At 40.8% G+C, this 24445-nt stretch overlaps 1 protein-coding gene across 3 annotated transcripts in view; it reads left to right on the forward strand.

Moving 5' to 3' along the window:
* The window catches only part of TRANK1 (tetratricopeptide repeat and ankyrin repeat containing 1), a 74332-nt gene that overhangs the window by 19671 nt on the left and 30216 nt on the right, over positions 1 to 24445 (forward strand). For 2 of the 3 annotated variants that reach the window (XM_053263837.1, XM_053263838.1), the window contains 11 exons: positions 719 to 802; positions 1133 to 1271; positions 1740 to 1871; positions 6069 to 6239; positions 7798 to 7962; positions 14477 to 14731; positions 15819 to 15995; positions 17067 to 19973; positions 20892 to 21091; positions 21772 to 21909; positions 24198 to 24341. In XM_053263837.1, the coding sequence (XP_053119812.1) occupies positions 719 to 802; positions 1133 to 1271; positions 1740 to 1871; positions 6069 to 6239; positions 7798 to 7962; positions 14477 to 14731; positions 15819 to 15995; positions 17067 to 19973; positions 20892 to 21091; positions 21772 to 21909; positions 24198 to 24341 (4512 nt within the window). Of the gene's footprint in view, positions 1 to 718; positions 803 to 1132; positions 1272 to 1739; positions 1872 to 6068; positions 6240 to 7797; positions 7963 to 14476; positions 14732 to 15818; positions 15996 to 17066; positions 19974 to 20891; positions 21092 to 21771; positions 21910 to 24197; positions 24342 to 24445 lie in introns of those variants that run through there. The other variant, XM_053263839.1, reaches the window with a different exon arrangement.

The following is a 24445-nucleotide window of genomic DNA, read 5'->3' on the forward strand; positions in this document are numbered from 1 at the left end:
AATAAATTAGCAGAAAAATGATCACTGATTCTGAAATCTTTCTGCTTAAACGTTCAAAATTATGTGATTACAAAACTCTATTTCTAATTGGGGGAAACTGGCAGGAGTTCTACGTGTACTTTCTTATTTATATGCTTGGCTACCCAATGTTAAATTCTACCCAGTTTGGGAGGATAGCATGCACACCTGTTAAGGATGGAAAAGACAGAGATTCATGAGTCTGGAAGTGGGGTTTTGTTTGTTTGTTTGTTTTTTGCATATATGTTGTTTGTTATCATAGAAAGTGCAATATTCCTGAAGCTATTTCATGGATGCTTAAGTAATTGTTGTATAGTCCATAAGAATGTAATCAGTATGGATTGCTATGCTGGCAAACAGAAGTAAGCCCCACACATCTAGTATTCCATGATGTGCATGTGCAGCTATTTTATTCCTACACGTATATTCTCTCTGGTGTTGACCACCTCTTTGGAGGAGATCCTCTTGCCCCTCCCAACAGGTGATTAGTGCTGTCAGAAAAGACGTATCGTTGGAAGAATGGAGAATCCTCATAGCCTTATGTATATATTTAATTGATAGTAGAAACTGAAAACCACTGAACCTGGTTTTAATTCTACATGGACTTATATTTGCAAACATCATGCAGCACAGTGATATGTGAAAAAATCAGCATTTTAATCCATTTGCATATGCTCACTAATATTCATGTTTTTCTCAGTCCTGCTTTCTGTTGGCAGCCGAGAAAGACAGGTTGCCAAAAAGTCTTCGAGTCACCAATTTATCACTGAAAGATCTGTTTGAGGTAAGTCCAAATCTTCCGTTAGAAATCCTTTGCTTGGGTTGAGTGAGTGGACTTCAGAAATGCATTTTACTCAGGGGCATGCATAAATGTCAGCATAGGTAAACAATATATACTTAAAAATATGATGGGGGCACAGTTCAGAGGGGCCTGCATCCACTGCTCTAAGCATTTTAAGAATTCTTGTATTGGCAACTCACTATAGCAAAGACCTCACATTTTCTTGATTTTTTAAAAAAAAGTTTTGAGGTTACTGACCTCATCTGTGAATCAAATCTTTGTGTGTGTGATATTATACCCAAACACATATATTTTCCATTTCTCTTCAACCAGAAATATGTGTTTTTTGGCCAATATGAGAGAATGGAAAGGGTACCCAAATTAGTGGAGTGGCTGATCTCCATTGGAGCAAACATAAGGAGTGTTGGCGCCTATCCCCTTCATGCTGTCATCAAACTTTGTATGAAAGCAAGTAAGTGAAGTGCCCACCCCATCTCCCAAATGACTTCTCAAAATGGACAGCCTGCATGGCTACAGATGATTTGGAGAGGACTTACAGTGGATGATATTTATGACATTCCTACAAAAATTATGACCCCATAAGAACTGTGTGGTGAGGATTGCATATGCAAACCCTACAACATGTACCGGCAACTTGTGGCATGGTGTGCCACAGATGGCTTTGGCAACTTGAGTAGACTGGACTAGCAGACAGAATTAATCCCCAAACGTGGGAAGTTATATAGGTATTGTAGTGTGCATTGAGTTTGACGTAGTTGCCAAAAGGACCTGCCAAGCAAGGTCCTTTTGTAAAGCCAAGTGAAAAACATCATCATTGCATTACAAGAAGAGTGTTGCATCTTCCTTGGACATTCTATAAGGTTCTGCATAACTTTCTTTTAAATTAATAGTATATGCTTCTGCCTTTGAAATGATTTAGAAGGAAACCACCTTTTCAGATGGTTGTTGGATCATAAGCCTGAACTGAAGGAGTTCATCAACCAGCAAAATGAGGATGGGTCCACTGTTCTTCATGTTGTAGCATCCCAATCCAGTGGATATTCTTTGAAAAGTAAGTCAAACAAAAATGAATGTCTGCTTTCACTGTCACATCTTGTTCCTTTCTTTTTTATAAAATTGTTTCTGGCTGGTCCTGTCTCCTGGTAGGTGGTAACATCTAAGAAGCAAGTTGTCAAAACAACTAACAATAAAAAAATGAATAGTAGTTTCTATGAGAGAACTTTGGCCATTGTCAGCCACAAAAATATTTCCTGAATAAAAAGGTTCGCTTAGAAGAGAATCCAGCTCGTTAATTCTTGGGGACTGAGCTCAAGCATTATAACACGATTACTCCATAAAACTAACAGAATCAGAAAGCACTAGCAAGAAGCCATTCTTAGTTGATTATTGTGTAACATATACCATTTTCTTTTATTTCAAAAAGAGAAGAAACAAGTTGTTATAGTAAGAACCAGTGTTCCCTCTAACAGTGATTCCCAGATGTTGTTGGCTACAACTCCCAGCATCCCCAGGTTTAATGGCTTTTGCTTGGTGATTCTGGGAGTTGTAGTCAACAGCTTCTGGGAATCTCTGAGGGAGGGAACACTGGTAAGAACTAATCTGCCTACTTTCCTTTCACTATCCCTACAACTGGACTAAATTATGGTTCAAATCAAGGTCCACAAGTTAGATCTCTTGTGCCTGAAATGTTCATGTGTCCACCATCTTAGATGGGAGAGGATGATGTCGTTACAAACGACACCATTGAGGTGTCCCTGTGTATCACTCACTACAACTGGTTCAAATTGGTTAGACAGCCCACAAGTTAGCTCATTTGCATCTCAAATGTTCACGCGTCTGCCATCTTGGATTGGGGTAGATGCCATTGGGGCATCCCTGTGTGGCCCTACAGCTGTAGCAAATTTGGTTCAAATTGGTTAGGCGATTCCCAAGTTAGCCCACTTGGCCTCTATATGTCCGCTTTACATGTCTGCCATCTTGAACTGGGGTAGATGACATCGTCACAAACTATGCCATTGAGGTGTCCCTACAGCTGTACCTGATTTGGTTCGTATTGGTTCAGGTGTTGCCGGGGGGGTGGGGGATGACACACAAGGACACACGAAATGTTGGTTGATCTCATAAACTTGCTGGAAGGTAGGCTAAAAAAGAGGGATTTGGCTTCCTAAAGCTGCTGGTTAACAATTTCTGGTTGTTGTTTTTAAGACATTGTTTTAGTGAAAATTTCTTCAGTTTACGCAATGATTATCTAAGTTATTTGAATAAACTATTTATTTATTTATTTTGCATTTATATCCCACTCTTCCTCGAAGGCGCCCAGAGTAGTGTACATGCTTATGCTTATCCTTGCAACAACCCTGTGAAGTAGGATAGGCTGAGAGATACATGACTGGCTCAGTCACCCAGTGAGCTTTATGGCTAAGTGGGGATTTGGACTCAGGTCTTCCCAGTCCTAGTACAACACTCTAACCACTATGCCATGCTGGCTTTTGACTTGTTGTGTAAACATTGTGTAAAGAATGACTTCTTGTGACTAGTTTAATTCTGGGCATTCTTCCATTTTGGTTGCTTTCTACAGAAATAGGTCCTAAGACCCAAATGTGCTTGTAACAAATGTTCAAATGATCTTTAGCTGATGAATTTGGAGTGAGCACACAAACCAGGAGCCAAAGCTTTTTTGGTGGCTTCTCATGAAATTCAAATGACCATCTCTTCTAAATATTTTTGAGTCAAGTGTAATCACTTTGCATTATGTTTATTTTTAAGCTTGTGTTTATTATGTCGTCCACTGGGTGGCAATGGAGAAATAAATACCTGTTCAGCATCATGGTAGGCTTTTAATTCATTTTAATTGATAAATCTTTTGCTGTGTTCATGAGACTTGAACCATTAATCTAGTTGGCTGTGAAGGCCTATCCTTTCTCCTGTCACTTGCCTGGTAAGCACCACCCTGTCATGGAAGAAATTTTAGATCCACTTGTGTGACCAAACAGTTGCATTGAGAAATCACAATTATAACAGAAAGGGAATGAAAAATAGAAAAGAGATGTGCTTCTGTCTAGCCTCTTCTCCCACTCGCTGCACTAGGCATGCTTTTTGACCTGTCTTAACTCCCTGACTTGGTGATCATCTTCTCATGCATTCAGCATGTTTCCTTACTTGGAGTAAAAGTTGCATACTTTTAGCTGAATATGTGTGCTTATAATGTGTCAGACATAACTCTAAGCGTGTGTTCTGTACTTGCATTATTTTTTAAATAATTAAATAATTAATTACCAGGCAATCCATTGTTTCTCAGACTTTCTAGCATGGAATTTATTGTTTGTTTATCATATTCATATACTGCCTGATGATCTCTAGGCAGTATACACAATTTAAAACAAATATAAAACAGAGTAAAAACACAATTTCACAGAATAAAAAAGTTAAAACAATGTCATGGGATAAAAACAGTTAAACAGTTTAAAATTAATTTCAGCTAAAAGCCAGAGAAACCAGTGTCTTGAGGGTCTTTCTAAAAGCAATCAGAGATGGAGATGTTCTTATTTTGACAGGGAGCATATTCCAAAGCTCCAGGGCAGCCACAGAGAAGGCCCCATTCTGAGTCACCACCAAATGAGCCAGTGGCAACTATAACCAGACCTCCATAGATTATCTTAATAGGCGGCTGGGTTCATGACAAAGAAAGTAATAGCTTTATACTACCTATAAAGCCATTCAAGGCTTTATAGGTAATAACTAGCACTTTGTATTTTACTCAGAAACATATTGCTAGCCAGTGCAGTTCTTTCATAATCGGTGTTATATGGTCCTTTCAAGTTGTCCCAGAGACCATTCTGGCTGCTGCATCCTGTACCAGTTGTTTCTGGACTATGTACAAAGGCAGCCCCACGTAGAGTACATTAACAGTAGTTGAGCCTGGAGGTTACCAGCATATGCACCACTGTTGTAAGTTCACTTATCTCCAGAAATGGGCATAGATAATGTATCGGCTGAAGCCGATAAAAAGCACTCCTGGCTACTACCTCAACCTGAGAAACCAGAGAGAGTTTGGGATCCAGGAGCACTCCCAAGCTACGTATCTGATCTTTCAGGGGCAGTGTAACTTCATCCAGAACAGGCAGAACTAAACAATCTCTCAGATCCCAACCCCCCACAGTCAGTACACCTGTCTTATTTGGATTCATCTTCAATTTGTTATCCCTCATCCAGCCTATTACCGCCTTAAGGCAGGTATTTAGGGAAGTTATGTCATTTCTTGATGAGGTTTGTATAGAGAAATAGATTTGGGTGTCATCAGCATATTGATAACACGCTGCATCAAATCTCATGGTGATCTCTCACAGCCCAGTTCCATATAGATGTTAAAGAGCATTGGAGACTTTATTGAACCCTGTGGAACTCCATACTTCAGTTTTCGCTTTGCAGAGCAGCTGTCTCCAAGCGACAGCATCTGGATCTACCAGAGTGGTAGGAACGGAACCACTATAAAACAGTTCGACCCAATACCACCTCCCCCAGGTGACCCAGAAGGCTACCATGGTTAATGGCATCGAAAGCCATTGAAAGATCCAAAGAGATAAACAGATTCACGCTCCCTCTGTCAGTAGCCAGTTGGAGATCATCCATCAGGCTGACCAAGGCTATCTCAACCCCATAGCCTACTCGAAAGCAGTTTGAAATGGGTCTTACTTCTTTGCATCATCCAAAACTGCCTGGAGCTGAGAGGTCACCACCTATTCAGTCACCTTGCCCAGCCATGGAAGACTGGAAACGAGTCTGTAATTAGGGATGTAATGCAGATTTCTTCAGACAAGAAATTATAGCCTCCTCGGGACAAGGAGATATCCTGCCCTTCCTCAGAGAAGCATTTATAATATTTACCAATGTCAAAATGATTTTTTGACACTTAAAACAAACCAAAAACAAAACTTGAGTCTACTTGTGGCACTGCTGGGCAGCATTGTCCTGTATTAGCAGTTCAGATGGTACCAAAAATAGGAATTCTGCCACACACTTTGCACAGCCTTGGAACCTGTTAGCCTTGCAACCTTCTAGAATTTCTGGTTAATCCCTATCTCTGATATGACTGGCCAGGGACAGTTGTGAGACAAAGACTATGTCAAAGGTTTTGTGTGGATGTGGCTTGAAGTAATTCCATCAAACTATTTTCAAAACTGCTGAAGGTCATACAATTCCTGGAGGTTCTATATTAGGATCTTATAGTCTTGCTTGTGTTCTGTTTTAGATCAGATAGAAGCTGTGGTGATGCTTCTAAATGCTGGGGTGGATCCAAGGATTTGTGATGCGCAGTCGAGGTCTGCCATGGATATCTTGAAAAAGAACAAGCAATTCAAGGTCATCGATGTAATCAACAAGCATCTAGACAGATGCATGCCATGCTCAAAGGAGTCACCAGGTACTCTGTGGAGCTGCCTTCTCTACTCAATAATAATAATTCCCTAGAGAAAACATATTATGTGTGTGTAGATTTTTGTAGTGTTCTGCAGTCTTCAGGGATTGGTGCACACAAATATGCTATCCCTTCCCTTTTGTGTGAGAATTTCCTCCACACACCCTTGCTCTAGACTAGGGATTCTCAGCATTGAGTCCCCAGATGTTATTGGACTTCAGCTCCCATAATCCCCAGCCCAAGTGGCCTTTGGTTAGGGAATATGGGAGTTGAAGTCCAATAACATCTGGGGACCCAACGTTGAGAATCTCTGCTGTAGACTAACCATGTAAACCATGGTGTACTGTAATGTCGGACTTGGAAAGCGGCTATACTGGCATTTCCATAAGTACCAGTGAAGGAATTAGACCAGCATGTATAGGCAAAGGCACCTGAGGACTATTGGTGCTGGATTGCCCAACGTTACAGAAATATTGTATGAGTTAAGGATTGGGCTTCATAGCTACATTTTTATGATTGGCAGGGCAGGGAAGTGTGTTTGTCCTAAAACTATTATGGGAAACCCTAATGTTTCTTGAAAACATTTCAGGGGTATTCCTCAATGAGAAAATCAGAAATGGCAGATTTCCTGAAATATAGTTTGCCCCACTGATCTTCTCTGCAGTGTATGGGGAGCCTTGGGTATCTTCAGGGTGTTTCAGTTCATGGCTCACCAGCGATAGTCATTGTACCGTGTGAATTAAGAGTTCACTCTAGAATGCGCCTCAGAATCCCCTACAGTGTATGAGTTCCATGGCAGTCAGGTCAGTATAGAATTTGTTCTTTGGAACTAGGGAGTTTTTTGAAAATCACTGGTATATGGAATTAATTGAGTTCTGGCTTTTGGAGTCAGAAATGCTGGTCCACTTTACTGTTACTACTACTCTCATACTGCTTTTTAGCAAAAGTCCTAAAAGTTGTTTACATAAATAAGATGATTCAGTGTCCCCAAAGGGCTCACAATCTAAAAGGAAACATAAGGTAGGGATCTGGTGGGCCACTGTGTGAAACAGGATGCTGGACTAGATTGGCCTTGTGCCTGCTAGCTTGGCAAAGAGGCATCTTTTTAACATGGTGGTTCTCTTTATTTAGTAGTGGGAGAGTAACTGGCCCTGTCCACCCCCAGCACAATACCTTCAGTGACTGTTGCTGGTGTCTGTCTTATGTTTCTTCTTAGATTGTGAGGCCTTTGGTGACAGGGATCCATCTTATTTATTTATTATTTCTCTGTGTAAACCACTTTGGAAACTTTTGTTGAAAAGCGGTATATAAATTTTTGTTTTTGTTGTTGCCTGATCCAGCAGCTCTGTTCTTATGTTATGTCCTTACTAGCAACAACCACTAGAGGGATGCTGTGCTGGGGTTGGAAAGGAGCAGTTGCTTTCCCCCTGCTAAATACAAGAAAATCATCACTGCTAACTTCCCCTGTCAGCAGTCTTAGTATCATTTTCCTGCAGCATATTCCAAATCCATGAGCTTTCTCTTTTTAAAAAGTGTCACAAATGTGTGTTTCATTGTTGTTCAGTTACAGGGCAGAATGAAAGCGAAGCTTCTGAAGATAATGGTGTATTGCTTCAAGATGCTTTTGACCGTTTTGTGCGCTTTTGTTTGGAAAGCAGAGCACATCGTAACAGTCTGTTGAAGCATGAAGAAATGAAGCAGCTTCTGAGATTGCTGTCTACAGTAAGAGGTATTGTATATCCTCCATTTGCTATTCTATGGGTGTGGCTAATATGTTTGGATGACATCTGGGGTGGGAAATCAAAGTGGCCTGTAGTGCCCCTTTGTTAAGGCTAGCAGCAAAAAAAGGTTCCATTATAAGCCTCAGAATTCTGTTGCTTGTAAATGACAACTGTTGAGCTAATAACTTGACACTTGGTGTGTAAGATCTATTTGGTGAGGGTCTACAAATGTGCCAGATTTCAAGGAGATCTGATTTTAAAAATGCCGCTACAACAGGTCAGAAAGTGCTGAAAATTGACACTTTGGTCCTCCCCCCTCCAATCTTTCGAACAGGATAGCACAAATTTCTCTACAGGCAGAGCAACCATACACGCCCACTAAAGGGACACTGAAATTATTTGGTGACAGTGCAGACCCTGCAGAGGCTTCCTTAGGTAGTATAGGGCCAGGACAATCTGGGGCAGTGTTGCTTCTTCTGGAGCCACTTTAAAGGCACACACAAAAAGCACAAGGAAGTGTCATCCTTCCCAGCAGCTTCCTCACAGAGTTCTTCTTCTTTGGCCAAAGTGCTGGGGAGGATGACACTTCCCCTTGCTTTGTGTGTGCTTTTCAAGATGGTGCTGGGGCTTTACAGTGCTCTGTTATTCTTACAGCCCTCCCTGCTGCCCTTCCAGTGCTGGGAAAAGCTGCCTGCAGATGGGAAATCACACTGGAGATTTGTTTACCAAAGTGGCCCCCACATACACTCTCCAAGATATTGTTGTACATAGTGTAGTATATTTCATTATTTTATTTTTATATTTACATCCTGCTCTTCCTCCAAGGAGCCCAGAGTGGTGTGCATGGTTATTATGTTTATCCTCATAACAACGCTGTGAGGTAAATTAGGCTGAGGGATAAGTGACTGACTCAGTCACCCAGTGGCTGAGTAGGGATTTGAACTTTCGACTTCCCGGTCCTAGCCCAACACTCTAGCCACTGAGCCACACTGGCTGTACTACACTGTTGTAAGACTGCACTATAATGCAGAATATCCTACAGCTGTTTTAGAAATACATAAAATATAATGCAGTGGAATTCACTGCATTGTATTATGCAGTGTTTATTAGAATCAACACTAATTGTGATATCGAGGAGGATTTTGGGTTGCCAGCACTGTAATGATAAATTTCAGTTTCACAGAAATGAGATAGTCAGAAAACCTTCCAGTTTCAGACCAGAGTTAAAGCTATCTCATTTTGGCTTGTGCCCCACAAAGTTGGGAAATAGGATCCTGATGTGCCATGTGATCAGAAATGATGCTGTGCAGTGTCACAAATATTACTCGCTTCCAACTTGCCCTCCACACACCCACACTTTTCCTTGGTCTTTGGGGCCCAAATCAAGATGTGGAGGACGGAATACCTGGCACCAGCAAAGATGCCCCCTGGTCCCCCTCCTGTACTGCTTTAGGAAACATCCCTGTTGTTAGAGGATTTCTCCTGTGAGTTGACTCATGACTGTTTGTTAGCTGTTTGTTGACATTAGCTTGCAGGACAGGTTCTGCAGTTGGGAGGAGGCCCTCTTCTAGCACTCTTAATCATTCTTGTCCTGACTCAACAGAAAGGAGGTTTTATGGTGTGCTGCAGTAAAGGCTGGATGCAGCACCATCAGAAGTTTGTCCCAAGCTCAGGGAGAAAGGTTATCAGATGCTCCTGTATCACTGGCTTGCCTCTCTTCTGTCAAGGACTATAGAAGATGCTAAAAACTTAGAAGATGGTCCCATAGACTGTAGAAGATGTTAGACTCCCTAGTGTCTTCTGTAGTCTCTTGTCCCTTCCAGTTCTGTTTTAAAAGCCTCAGCTGGCACCCAGAGAACCTGAGGAGGCAGTTGAGAAGGACACTGCTCTGGCAGGTGAAGAGATCACATAGTACTCCAGGCAGGGAGGCTTGCCCTGCACTCTAGAAGCTGAATGATGTGAGAGTTCAGATTTCTTATTCTGGGTTTGGGAATGTAACATAATGAGTTTTCCTGTTAGCTATAGCAAGGCAATAGCTGGGGATGATGGGAGTTGTAATCTAAAAATCTCTGGCAACCCAAGTTTGAAAATCCCTGCAATAAGGCTCAGATGGTTCATACAGCACTACAGGAACAGGACAGTGTGGGGCATTTTTTTTGCTGGTGCTAGGCACTCGATCCTCCCCATCTTGATTTGGGCCTCAGAGACCAAGGAAAGTGTGGGTGCATGGAGGGCAAGTTGGACACAAGCACAATTTTGTGACATAGCACATCATCAGTACTGATCACATTATTAATAATAATAATAATAATAATAATAATAATAATAATTCAATTTCTATACTGCCCTTCCAAAAATGGCTCAGGGCGGTTTACACAGCGAAATAATAAATAAGATGGATCCCTGTCCCCAAAGGGCTCACAATCTAAAAAGAAACATAAGATTGACACCAGCAACAGTCATTGGAAGGTACTGTGCTGGAAGTGGATAGGGCCAGTTACTCTCCCCCTGCTAAATAAAGAGAATCACCACATTAAAGTTGCCTCTTTACCAAGTTAGCAGGGGTCATCTGTTAAGGCATTAGCCTTAGGTTCCAACTTTGTGGAGTCTGAGCCAAAATGAGAGAGCCTTAACTCTGGTGTGAAACCAGCAGGTGTTTTTTTTTTTTTAGACTATCTAATAATTTTGGATTTCTTTTGAAGGAGAATTGTGCTTAAGAGCAATGCACAGATTATCATTATTATTAACAAATATAAATGAATGCAAGCAGGGTTCCCTCTAACAGGGATTCCCAGATTTTGTTGACTACAACTCCCAGAATACCCAATCAAAAGCCATTGCAGTTGGGGATTCTGTGAGTTGTAGTCAACAACATCTGGGGATCCCTGTTAGAGCGAACACTGAATGCAAGGCTTTTACATCTGCTTTGAGTGTTCAGAACACTTCACATTAATTATCATGGCATCCTAGTTATTCTAATCTAGTCTTCTCCATAGTGAGCTACTTGTCTACATGCAGACTTTGTTTGTTTTAAAATGTTGGGGGAATATTTACAAATGCAACCCCTCACTTGCTATCTGATGTGGTATGAAAAGAGACTGTAATACGGTCCTGATGGACTTTTAGATCATCTCTGCATGAGTAAAGTGTGGAGACAAGGTAGTCTTACAGGACTGTAGCACTTGAAGTGTGTTCAGTATGAATGAGTAGGCTAGGGTTGAATATTTATTTATTTATTTGCATTTTTATACCGCCTTTCGTTAAAATATAGCCCCAAGGCGGTTTACGAAAGTTAAAAACATACAATAAAAACACAATAAAAACAACATGCTAAGAGTATAAAAACATATAAAAACAGGCATAAAACAATACAACAAATAAATACCAGAATAAATTATGTTCTTTTCTCATTCACTTCGATCTTGTGATACAGGTACCACATACATGCCTCCAGAAACCAGGACCTCTATTAGCTAAGCAATTATAGAGCAGAACGCCAAATTTCCCCACTCCTTTATGTACACCAACCACAGTGCAGAGAAAATTGAGCAGCAGTGGTGCTCATGTATGAATTCCTGGTCTTCCTATGATTTCTGTTGAAAGTTACCACAACTAGAAGAATATTTTTATGCAGTTACCCTATCTAATAAAAGTACCCTATCTAAGTCGAGTTCAATTTCTTGCAATCTTTAATCAAATATAGTACCCTACTAAAAATATGGTGAAATAAACATGCTTGATTTATATGATGCATTTATTCAACCCAGTTTTCCTGCTAACCAAAATCTGTTCTGATATAATCGTGTTTCTGCCTTCTATTTTTAAATTATTCTCTTATTGATTTCTATTCCTTTTCCAAGTGTATCTGATCCAGACTTAATGTCTCAGTCATGAATTCACTAGGTAGCCTTAGATAAGCCACTCTTGGTCAGCCACAGCTTTCCATATGCAAAAAATGCTAACCTTTCCTAAACGGTGGCGATTAGGATGACCGTGATGTGAAATGTTTTGAACACTTTGAGGCACTATATAAAGAACATTTTATTACTAACTACCCCACTGCAAATATTCTGGTTGTCCTAATCTAGGTTTGTGAACTAAGTGTTCACTTTTAGAATCTGCAACAACTTGGCAGTTTTGTTGTGATAGTTTCTTCATATTCAGACTAAGGAGAATCAGTGTAATAAGTCAGAAGTCTTCATTTCAAAGTCTTTATGTTTTCTAGATAACAGAGCTGTTCAGTTGGATCTTTTAATATGTGTAAAAACTGCTGTCTTGTGCAAGATAACCTGCTAAATTGAGGAACTGAAGAACTGTAATGTGTTGTTGGATTATGAGGAGACAGTTGTTGCCAGGCACTGTAGCTCTTGCCTGACTTATGAGTCTTTCAGGGCTTGCCAGAAAGTTTGACGTACCTAAGACTTGTTTTGCTCTACAGTTTACAGTAGTACGTGTGTAAGAGGAGACGGCCGTGCTTCCCTTCCTCAAAGAGAATTCTTGTCAGATGGCAAGGAAAGGACAATGCTTTTTAACCACTTTCTTCCTGGTATTAAATAAATTGGCAGCTAAAATTTCCAATTTTGTTGATATTTAGTCTGCTTTCCAAAAGGGAGAAGGCTTGTGAGATTACCATGTCTGTATGTGCAGTATCCCCTTTTAATAATTCTTGCATTTACAATTTAATACAAACCAAAATCACAGCACATCAGAAAGGGTCCTAGAAGCCCTAGCCCAATTTAGACATTATGCTGTACAAGTGCACAGATGACTGCACACTTGTACCCGTGTTTGTGTGAGTTACTGTACCTGTGTTCATTTTAAAAGTGAACCTGGGTGCAGGCTCTTCAAATGCCCCCAAGAGATTATCTGGAGACAGTAGGTTGAGGTCAGAAAATAAATACAGACTTATTAAAAAACTAAAACATCACTTACTGAGAGAGAGTCATTGAACAACATAGACAAACAGGCACTAGCTTTCAACAATTCTAACTTGTTTCAGATTAAATACTCATCCTGTATAAGTGATTACACAGGAAGCTTGCTTTAACTGAGAAACAAGAGTTTGATATTTATTACTAATTAAACATAGGCTAAGAAAACAATAAACTAACAGTCTCTTATGCAGTGAGAGAGAGAACCTCTCAGTTTGAAATTCAAGACAGCAAGTAGGAAGGCTGAAATAAAACTTGGACTATACCCCCAAGCCTGAAGACATACACATACACCACCTAGAGATGTACGTATTAGGTGGTATAAAAATATGATAGATAAATAAATAAATAAATACACATAGGCAATCAGGCCCTGGACCAGAATAGAAACAATGTCTATGGGAAAAAATCCCAATATAACTGAGACTAACTGACCAAGACAGTTAGATATATTAACATCTCATCATGCCTCTAGTGGCCAGAAGATGTTACTGTGGTGCTAAGAGGAATGCTTTAGAATTCTCGCTTCTAACACACTGTACACTTATACGAGTGTTGAACATAACATGTGAATGGGCCTCCTGACAGGAGCATTTTTGTGCTGATCCACCATTGTCAAGATAACGGCCATTCAGAATATAGCACACACACACCCTTTTAATCCATGTGCTGACTAGTTGGGTTTAGATAGAGGACAGGTCTATCATTCAGTTCACTAGACTGAAGGCTATAGGTCACCTCCAGCCTCAGAGGCAGGATGTCTCTAAATACCAGTTGCATTTGCCTTGGGCTTCCCAGAGGCATCTGGTGGGCCATTGTGTGAAACAGGATGTTAGACTAGATAGGCCTTAGGCCTGATCCAGCAGGGCTTTTCTTATGTTCTTACTACTCATTCCATAAACTGAAGGAAGTCCCACAACTAGGATGCTACAAGATAGCTGGAGTACAAGTAGTGTATTGCCATTTAAAAATAAAATAAAATCTGGAAATACTTCAGAAACACACATAGCAAAAAGGATTGTTTAAAGGCAGCAGAACTGTTTGTCCAGTAACATGGAAATTATTGACACAGGCCCAGGTTTGGTTTCTGGGGGGAACACACACACACACACACACTCTCTCTCTCTCTCTCTCTCTCTCTCTATATATATATATATATATACCATTTACAGCTTTAAAGGATATCTTAACCTGGTTTTCTATCTTAGTCAGCATTTGAAGTGGACTTACAAATCCTGGTTAGTGTTAACTTTAGCTGATAAGAGGTCCAAATGTAACATTCACCATGGTTAAGGCCATCAGGCAAGGGAGGTTAAAATTGGAGAATAGTGGGCACTATCACAGCTTTTGTTGTCTATATGATGAAGCTTTGAAATATTGGATAGTCTGTGTGTGTGTTTTCTATGCTAATGTGGATTATATGCAAGTCCGCTTGCAGACAACCTAGAATAAAATAATGACCATAAGACTGCTATTTGCAAAATGGAACTGAAAGTCTTAGGTGTTCTTAGTCAGGTTACCTTTGGTCAGGATGTAATAGCTTAGCTGTTCTATTTCTTGCAGACAGCCTTAGTTGTTTTGTTTCTTGCAGACATTCCTGAAGAAATAGTCTGTGACATTCCTCCTGCCTGTGCCAGCAGCTTCATAAAGCTGTTGCTGGAGAAGCAAATGTGGCATGAAGTTCTGTTGTTGCTTACCCGGAAGGCTACAGGGCAGATGACGTCAGGAGATGGTGTCATTAAAAACTGCAATCTTTCAGATCTTGACATTGGCACCATCCTGAAATGCACTGACAAATCGAATAAAGCACGAATACAACTCATAAGATGCTTGATAGAGAGAGGAGGTAAAAGTGCACAGATACTAATGTGTTCTAAAAGAGATGAATCTATTCTTGACTAAAACAGATGCCTTACAAATGTCACAGTCTGTCTTTTTTGAAATAAACCAGTATCTCCCTTGTGCCTTGATGAAGCCATAGTATTGTTTTATGGAGTAAGGTGAGCAGGTATGCCAAAATAAGATTAATACAGAGATTTTTTGGAGAGCTAGAAAATCCAGCTAAACTTAATTATGCTCTAATAAGCTGCTTATTGCTCCTCTGTAACCACTACTGTCTTAGAGCAGGCTTGATGTGGCATCACCAAGCACTCCAAGGACACGAGTCAAACATAAATAGCTGTAGGAAGATGAGGATGGTTGGTGTAGCAAAGGGCTGTAATAGCTACCCTGCCATTGAAGTAAATTGGCTTTGCAAAAAGATCTCGGAACGTCTCCCTACCATATTCTCATGACTCAGGGATGGATGTTCACCTCCCTTTTTCCTCCAGCCCTGTGCTACCTTCTCTCTGCTACTAGAGCTGGGCTCTGAGCTGGCAGTTGGGATAGTGATCACAAACAGTTTTCATAGCACTGCCTTATTTTGTTTGTTTTTATTTTTGTATTTAGTGGCCCATTTCATCAGTTAACACCAAGGGGGCTCATGGCAGATAAATTAATTTAAGAAAAGGCTACAAAACAAAAGATTAACACATGCACTAAAAACAGAGTAGCATTGTAAAGCAAAACGAAAACGGCAACCGTTAAAACTCTACCAGAATTCCTGCACTGGCCAAAGACCTGGATGCAGTGGGCAGTGTTTACCTGTTTACTGAAGTCACGAGGGCCTTGTCTAACACAAGGCAGTGCTATGGAAGACTCTCTTAGTCTGCCTTCAGCTTAAGAGGTAGTAGTTCTGTAAGGTTGGAAGAAGAGCATGTGCAGCTTTTGTAGTGGTCCATTGTTGAAAACAAAGTTGCATGATGAAAGCTGCACACGTCTCATTCTTCCTTTTTAGCCGTTGCTAAGAAAGCCTTGTGTGCAGCCATAGAACTTCCATTTTGTCAGCCTTGTAAGCCTAACTTGCAAATGGAACACTTTTTCTGTTTCCAAAGCATCACCGGAGGGGACTCAAACCACCTCTGAAAAGCCACTTAAGCAGTGCTTAAAAAATGATGATTTTGAGTTGGCATATTTGTTGCTGAGCAATGGCGCAGATCCTTGTTGTCTGTCAATTGTGGAAGGCGATACTCCTTTACATGCTGCATTGTCCATTTGTTTTGATAAAAAAGGTAAGCATTTGGTTCGGGGAGCTTTTTGTTGTGGGAATTCATTAAGCTTCATAAAATACATGAGGTTACATTTCCATTACCTCTCGCCTATACAAACACTTTGGAGAGCCTGATGCCATCAGAATAGACAGCACTGGTCTAGATGATAACCAGTGGTCTGACCAAAGTATAAGGCAGTTTCATACAAGTTAAGCTCCTTGAAATAAAATAAGCAACAAGCATAACATTTCCCCCCAACTCTGATTTCATCTTTTTTACCTGAATAATTAGTATAAAATAGAATAGATCTGAGATCTGAATAGATCTCAGCAGGGCAGCACAATTTTGGCCCTTCAGATGTGTTTGGACTACAATTCCTATCATTGCCAGCCAGTCGCTGGGTATGATGGAAGTTGTAGTTCATCATCTGCAGGGGGACTGAAGTTCTACAGCCCTGGTCCAAAGGGTGAAAATAGGAAAGACCTGATACACATCTAAAAAGCTCTTTAGGTCACGTCCATTCAGTTTGAAGTTTTGTTTTAATTTAGCCTTATAAAGAAGAGTTCTGGACATGATCCATGGTTTCAGAGCATAATTTACTTTGGAAAAGAGTGGGTCCTTGCCATTGCCATTAATTCTTTTAGCTCAGAAAGATCTTACTCTGGTATGATCCTGTAGTTGTTATCTCATCAGAATTGTTAACTTGGAGGCTGGGGAGGTGAGGGGAGACAGAGATGAGCCACGTGGGGCAGGGGAAGAGGTTGATTACAATTTTTTTAATGGACCATATTTCTCACATTATTGCCAAACTCCCATGTAATTTAACATAATTTAAATTTGATTGTTAATTGGCTGCCAAGTTTGAAGTTAATATTGTGGCTGAATTTTAGCTGAGTAATTGGAGTACCAATTTTAGTCATTTAAATTTTATTGGCTGTAATTAGAATTGATGCTCTAACGTATATGGCTTAACTGTTAATTCCCCTCCCTCCTGCTCCACTGGTCAATTGACCATAATAAAGAATTGATTGATTGAATTCTCACATGATTGCAAAAAGGTCTTATCTCATTATGCCTTTTTTCTCCCTCTAGATAACACTGGCTTACAGTTCTTGAACTACCTTCTAGAGTTGTACGCTTCAAATCCATCCATGTTTCCACATCTTAATCCTAATAGCCAAGATAAGAATGGGAATACAGTAATGCACATTATTTTTCAGAAAAATCTCCTGACCAAGCAGGTTAAGAAAATGCTAAGTTCACTAGCAAAGTTTGACATTAACTTTAATTTGAAAAATAATTTTGGGAGAGATGTGCGTTACAGAAAAAAGAAGAATGATCCCACGCTTATAGCTTGGAATGAAGCTGTGAGTGAGAACAAGAGAAAACATCGACATGATGCAACGGGGCAGCTAGTCAAGCCAAAGTCCGCTTCTGCTTGCACCAAGTCTCAGCCAAAAACTTCCTCATCTGCACCTTCATCAAAACTGCCATCTGCAAAACTGCCATCTGGCAAGGAGACAAAAGGAGAACATGATATCCATATTCAGGAAGAGGCAAAGGATGCTGGAATGAAAAGCATTATATTTAGGGACCATAATAAGCCATTGACTCTTCGAGAATGTCTTGTGCAAGGAATTGCACAGTTAATTCAAAATCTTGCACTGGGTGAAGTCTCATTAAAAATGAATTCAATGACCTCCCAGGTACTAAAGCCACAACTGTCAGCAGCTAAAACCGGAATTGAAGAGACCAAATCTCAACAGAGCTGTGGTTGTGAGGGTTTGGATTATAATGCTAGAAAGGATGCAGCTCTCCACCAAGAGGACTCCATAGAGGAGGCCTGTGGTGAGCTCAGCTTGTGTACAGGAGAAGAAACCACTGAAGATGAGGGGCTGTTTCAGGAGATTGAGGCGTATATGCAGGATTTTGATAACATGACATGGGAAATTGAGTGCACATCTGAAATGCTGAAGAAGTTGGGAAACAAGAGCATCCCTCATTATATGAAGAAGAAAATCATATTTGTAATTCAGCAGCTAGGAAATGGAGAATGGACACAGGGTCTACAAAAACGGCTGAAACATTTGAAAGGGGACATTCAGCTCTATGAAGCAAAGCTCGACAAAGGAGCAAGGATGCTCTGGGAGCTTGCGATAGACTTTTCTCCCCGTTGCAGTGAGAATGCAGAGAAGATAATAGAGAACGAGCATTCTACTCATCCCAAGGACAAAAGTGGGAGAGTTTACACAGAAATCATTCGGATATGGGACATTATACTAGATCACAACAAACTCAACCATGCTATAGATACTATATGTGTTGCATACAATCGTGGGCTTTCTTGCATCTTGAGAAAAAAGCTCAAAGGTGTAAATTCAGCTCTGATTTCTTCTAACTTAAAAACACAAAAGCGCATTCCACGCATTTATATTGAAGACACAAAAGCAGAAAAGCCCAAAGATCATGCCATACCTGAATATTTCCCCCCAGCAAGTGCAGTAGAAACCGAATACAACATAATGAAATTTCACAGTTTCAGTACTAACATGGCACTTAATATAATCAATGATATGACTTCTGATGTTGAATACCCCTTTAGAGTGGGTGAGTTAGAGTATGCAGTCATTGACCTGAACCCCAAGCCTTTGGAGCCAATAATCTTAATTGGACGGAGTGGAACAGGAAAGACTACTTGTTGCTTATACAGACTGTGGAAGAAATTTCATTCTTACTGGGAGAAAGCAGAGTTGGCAGGAGGCCCATTGCTGGTCAGGCAAATATGGCACAGACTAAAATTCGATATGCGGTTGGGAAACCAAAGCACAGAGGAGGAAGATCAAGATGAAAAACAAGACTACAGTGACTCCATTGATTTGGATGAACTAGAAACATCTGTAAGTACAGAAGATGAACAAGAACAAGATGGGGATGAACAGAATTCTTCAATCTTAGGCAACCCAGACTGTGAGGAGAATGAGGAACCTATTACAGAAGATCCTGACAAATTGGAGCACTTGCATCAGATCTTTGTTACTAAAAATCATGTTCTTTGCCAAGAAGTTCAGAGGAACTTCATTGAGCTTAGTAAATCTTCCAAAGCAACTAGTCATTTCAAGCCACTTGAAGCAAATGTTTACAGACTTCAGGATGTTAAAGATGAAAATTTCCCCCTCTTCCTTACATCCAAACAGTTGTTACTCCTACTTGATGCCTCTATGCCAGAACCATTTTTTCTTAGGAATGAAGATGGAAGTCTCAAGTACGCCATTGCTGGCTGGTCCACTAAAGAAGATCTGGTTATCGCAAATTGGCAAGAAGAGGAGGAGGAAGTTGATGTAGAATTAGATTATGATGAGAATGAAAAGGTTGTAGAAGTTCATGCAAGAGAAAGTGATCCTCGGATCTTTGTGACATACAGTGTGTTTGCTAATGAAATCTGGCCCAAAATGGTAAAAGGCAAATGTCCCTACAACCCAGCCTTGGTTTGGAAAGAAATAAAATCTTTTTTGAAAGGATCTTTTGAGGCATTGAGCAGCCCTGAAGGCATACTTACAGAAGAAGAGTACAAAAAGCTAGGCCGAAAAAGGTCTCCAAACTTCAAAGAAGATCGTAGTGAAATTTATCAACTTTTCTGTCTTTATCAGCAAATAAGATCACAAAGAGGCTATTTTGATGAGGAAGATGTCTTGTACAAGCTGTCTCAAAGGCTCTCAAAGCTTGATGATCTACCTTGGTGCATCCATGAGCTTTATGGAGATGAAATTCAAGATTTCACTCAGGCCGAGTTGGCGTTACTAATGAAATGTATTGACGACCCCAATGCAATGTTCCTGACTGGTGACACTGCACAGAGCATCATGAAAGGAGTTGCTTTTCGTTTCAGTGACCTAAGATCACTTTTCCACTACGCCAGTAAAAACTCTACTGACAAACAACGTGGTGTTAGAAAACCAAAAAGGATATATCAGCTTTATCAGAACTACAGATCTCATTCAGGTATCAGAATCTTATTTTTCATTGTTATGTGGGGTGGGGATGACAGATGGAAAAGGAAGTTGATAATGTAGTCTGAAGCAAAAGCCTCATAAAGGTGTTCTGATTGAGCAGCCTAGCAAGCTGGAGTAAAAACTACATCCCAGGCTGAAATGAGTTCTTTGGGTGAAAATATATTTTAGCTTCAGTGAATGTTTCTTTAGATTTAAAGGCAGTGGTTCTCTTTCACTGTAATTCTATAATCCCATCTTGTGGTTTGGGGATAGATACTATTAGTACTCAGTCTTGCAACAGCTTTGTGATGTAGGCTTGGGATGATCACATTTCTTGAATGGAGAAGAGAGGCTGAAAAATTACTGTGCCCAAGGCAAATTTATGGTTGATTTGCAAGTTCCAAGTCAACAGTGCATGGCTTCTAACACCGCTCTATAAAACAGGACTGGAGCCACTTAGCTGCTGTTGTGCAAACAGATTTTTGTGTTGCTATGGCTAAAGTAGTATCCTGTGCTTGCTATGAACCAGAACCATGGAAATATGTCCATGTAGCCACTGAAGATACCTATGGTGCCTTGATTGAAGAAGCAAAAAGAGCCCAGGCAGAGTGGGTGTTTCATGTTGAGTTGCACTCATTTTGGCTTGCCTGGGTAACCCTGACAAAATTATGATCATCTCAGCCCCCTCTTCAATGCAGTCCCTGCATGTTTGCTCAGAAGTAAGCTCCATTGTGCTAAGTGAGACTTATTCCCAGGTGCATAGGATTAAATCATTAGTCCCCAGACCTCATGCTGCTTTTCCATTTTTCAGTGGGGCATTTACTGACTCTTCAAGATTAATGTTCTTTCCAGTTACCACTTATCATTTCTCTTTTGCCTAAGAGACAGAGTTCATGTGTCAATTCCACCCCCTTTTCTTTGTTTATAGGGATTCTCCACTTAGCCTCTGGAGTTGTTGATTTACTTCAGTACTATTTCCCAGAATCTTTTGATCGTCTTCCTAGGGATTCAGGTCTCTTTGATGGACCTAAACCCACTGTGTTGGAATCTTGCAGTATTAGCGATCTGGCAATTTTGTTGAGAGGGAACAAAAGGAAAACACAACCAATAGAATTTGGAGCACATCAGGTATGCTTTTCATGATTCATGATGTTCTGTGATGGTTTCGGTATGCAGCCAAATGCAGTGTCAGAATTTATTGTTTTTGTGATCCCCTCTCTAATGTTGTTGCTACTCCATAGAACAATTCTTGAATTCCTTTAACAACAGTTCCTGGTTTTCTCCCCTTCAAAACTGCAAGTTCATTGGATGGAGCAGTCTTTTATAACTTGATAATCCCTCTGAGTGCTCATTTTGCTCTTATTCTTATTTATCTGTCTATGCACATTAGAGCATGTTACAAATCGTTACAGTGACCTTAACGGAATGCTACGAAGATAAGAATGACAATTAAACCTGAATCTTAAAGAGGAGGCAGCATCCCTCATCTCACTTAGTGAAAACCATTCCTGGGCCCTACTGTAATCTGGATGTCTGGTCCTCAGGTAGACCCCTGCAATGACGAGTCCATATTTTCCCCTTCCTTCTCTGCCCCTATCCTGACCTCAAAACTTAATGATGGTCATTACTTCAGGTTCCTCAGGTTCTGGATTCAGTTTTAGCTTAACTTGTCCAAATCTAGTACTCTACCTTTTGGCATTAATGTTATGGTTCTTCATTGATTTGCTTAACAGATGTGTCGGTTCTTCTGGTTGTTTTTCTGATTAGTATGCCTTGGTGATGGTGATATGTTTTTTACTTTACTGTAGGTGATATTGGTAGCAAATGAAATGGCAAAGGACAAGATTCCTGAAGAACTTAGTTTGGCTCTTGTGCTGACAATTTATGAAGCAAAAGGCTTGGAATTTGATGATGTACTCCTTTACAACTTTTTCACAGATTCAGATGTATGTTATTTTCCATGTACTCTAAGACAGTACCAAAAAAGCATAATGGTTAGACAGTGTGGTTTGTGTTTCTTTGTTCTTCTTAACTGTATTATGGTTTGTTTCACACTAGTTTGATTTTTAGCATGTGTGCTTGCTTGTCCTGAAAGTCTTGTGATATCAGCACATACTTAACTTTTAGAATAAATTAAGATGACTTTTCTTTCCTTTTTTGTTTTGCTTTCTTGAATTGGGGCATTATGATGGTGTGGAGATGACCCCAAACATTAGGTGCATGAGTTTCATTCATGCTTGGGGTCTGACTCATCATCATATTTGGGGGGTTGAGAAGAAATCCACCCCACCCCACCCCCGGTTAAAATTGACCAGAGAGTGATGGCTTCTTTCACTTACCCTACAGTGTGTGATTTTGCTCACTGGCTTAAGTGATCTTGAGCTACATCTTTCTACATGACACTTCATCTGCTTTTGTCATTGTTGCTATCTAGCTTTCATGGGAGCATGGTTGAGGCAGAGACAGTTGGTGGATAGCTTTGCTCACTTTGGACTTAGTAGCCTCTTTTCTGTTATAGTACATACACATCTGCAACATACAGGCGGCCTGTGGTTGCAGCAGCCGCAGTTTTGCATATACACGGTTGGGTCATAGGTAGTAGTGTGCACGGACCGGTTCGGAGGCCATTCTACTGGCCTCCGAACCGGTACGGACAAGGGGTGGTTTTGGTTCGGGAGGGTTAGGGTGGGGGGTCCCATTAAGGGCGGGGGGGGGCTTTACTCACCCCTCCCGCGCTTTGCAGCTTTGGCACCATAATTCTTAAAAAAAATGCGGCTGCAGAATCGCTCTCCGCCCGCTCCTATGGCTCCGGGGTTCCTTCTTGTTTTAAAAATCGGGCGGCAGGATACTTCCCTGCCACCCCCGAAGCCCCCTCAAGCCATTTCACTTCTTTAAATCTCGCCCGGACCGAGTCCGACCATGCTCGGGCGGGCGGCAGCGAGATATCCTTCCACCCGCCCGCCCCCTTCCCTGCCGTCTGCGAAGTGCTTTGCAGACGGAACTTTGCAGACGGCAGGGAAGGGGACGGTCGGTCGGAAGGACATCTCGCTGCCGCCCGCCCGAGCGTGGTCGGACTTGGTCCGGGCGAGATTTAAAGAAGCGAACTGGCTTGAGGGGGCTTCGGGGGTGGCAGGGAAGTATCCTGCCGCCCGATTTTTAAAACAAGAAGGAACCCCGGAGCCATAGGAGCGGGCGGAGAGCGATTCTGCAGCCGCATTTTTTTAAAGAATTATGGTGCCAAAGCTGCAAAGTGCGGGAGGGGTGAGTAAAGCCCCCGCCCTTAATGGAACCCCCCACCCCAGTGCCGGACCACAGCTCCGTGGTCCGGTGCACACCCCTAGTCATAGGGACCCAGTTTCCTTATTTGTGGGGCAAAAATAAGGTTATTTTTGTCTATCTGCAGTTATTGAGTGGCCGGAGATGACTTCTGATGTCATTTTCTGCTGCCATTTTGTGGCTCTTTTTTGTAAAACCAAAAACAACACTAAAAAAGGAACAAAAATTGGAGGGTGTGGAAGTTTGGGGAGCATTGCTGGAGAGCAAGGTACTGTGCTTATTTCTGCTCCCCCCTGCTTTTTCTTGTGATTTTCAGCACACTTCAGTGTACTTAGGAACCTAAACTCCCATCCCCATAGGGTTAAGGTTTATCCGCAGAAATTGGTGGGAACAGAACCTGCCAATAATGGGGGCCACCTATATTGTTAAATAACAAAAATAAGTATTTTGGTAGCAATTCTTCATTATTTGGATTCCAATAACATAATAAATACATTCCTGTTTAATCCAAGTAATTCTCCTGTTTAATCCTGTGGTACAAATTCCTCATTTTAATTTTATATACAACTTCATTCAGTTTCTCCATTCTTCTTTGTCAAGGATGTGTCCTTAACCATTTAATCTTTTCCTGTAAAGAGCCCAAACAATTATGACTGCTACTGGCATTTTTGTTATCAGACTAGATGACCTTCTGGTCCCTTCAAAGATGGTACACCTGTCCTAAAATAATGTGGGGTGAGGGTGAAAACTGCTTGATTCCACCTTCTCTTCCTCCCCTCTATTTTTCTTTCCTTAACCTAGATTTCTGACACTTTAAAATCCCTTAAATTATCCTTCATTGTTCATAATTCTTCCTAATGTTAGCTTATCCTAGATGCTTTTTTATAGTTGAAAACATAGTTATCTGTTTGAAATAGTACTACTATATAATTTTTTTACATTCTTCTTACGTTCCTAGGCTTACAAAGAATGGAAAATAATTTCCTCTTTCACATCCCCCTCCCATTTGCCTGATGAAAACAAGCTGATCATTGAAACACCCTTGGAAAAAGATGTTGATGCTCAAGGAAGGCTTTCTGTTCTGAACCCAGAAATGTACAAGGTGATTACCAGTTAGAATACCAGCAATTAACGTCCTAATGCTCCTGCGTAGCCTCACTTGTCTACTTGTGTGCTATCTGCCTATTTTGGGGGCTATTCATCAGT

This window comes from Hemicordylus capensis, chromosome 6 (assembly GCF_027244095.1).
Source record: "Hemicordylus capensis ecotype Gifberg chromosome 6, rHemCap1.1.pri, whole genome shotgun sequence".
Taxonomy (NCBI): Eukaryota; Metazoa; Chordata; class Lepidosauria; order Squamata; family Cordylidae; genus Hemicordylus; species Hemicordylus capensis.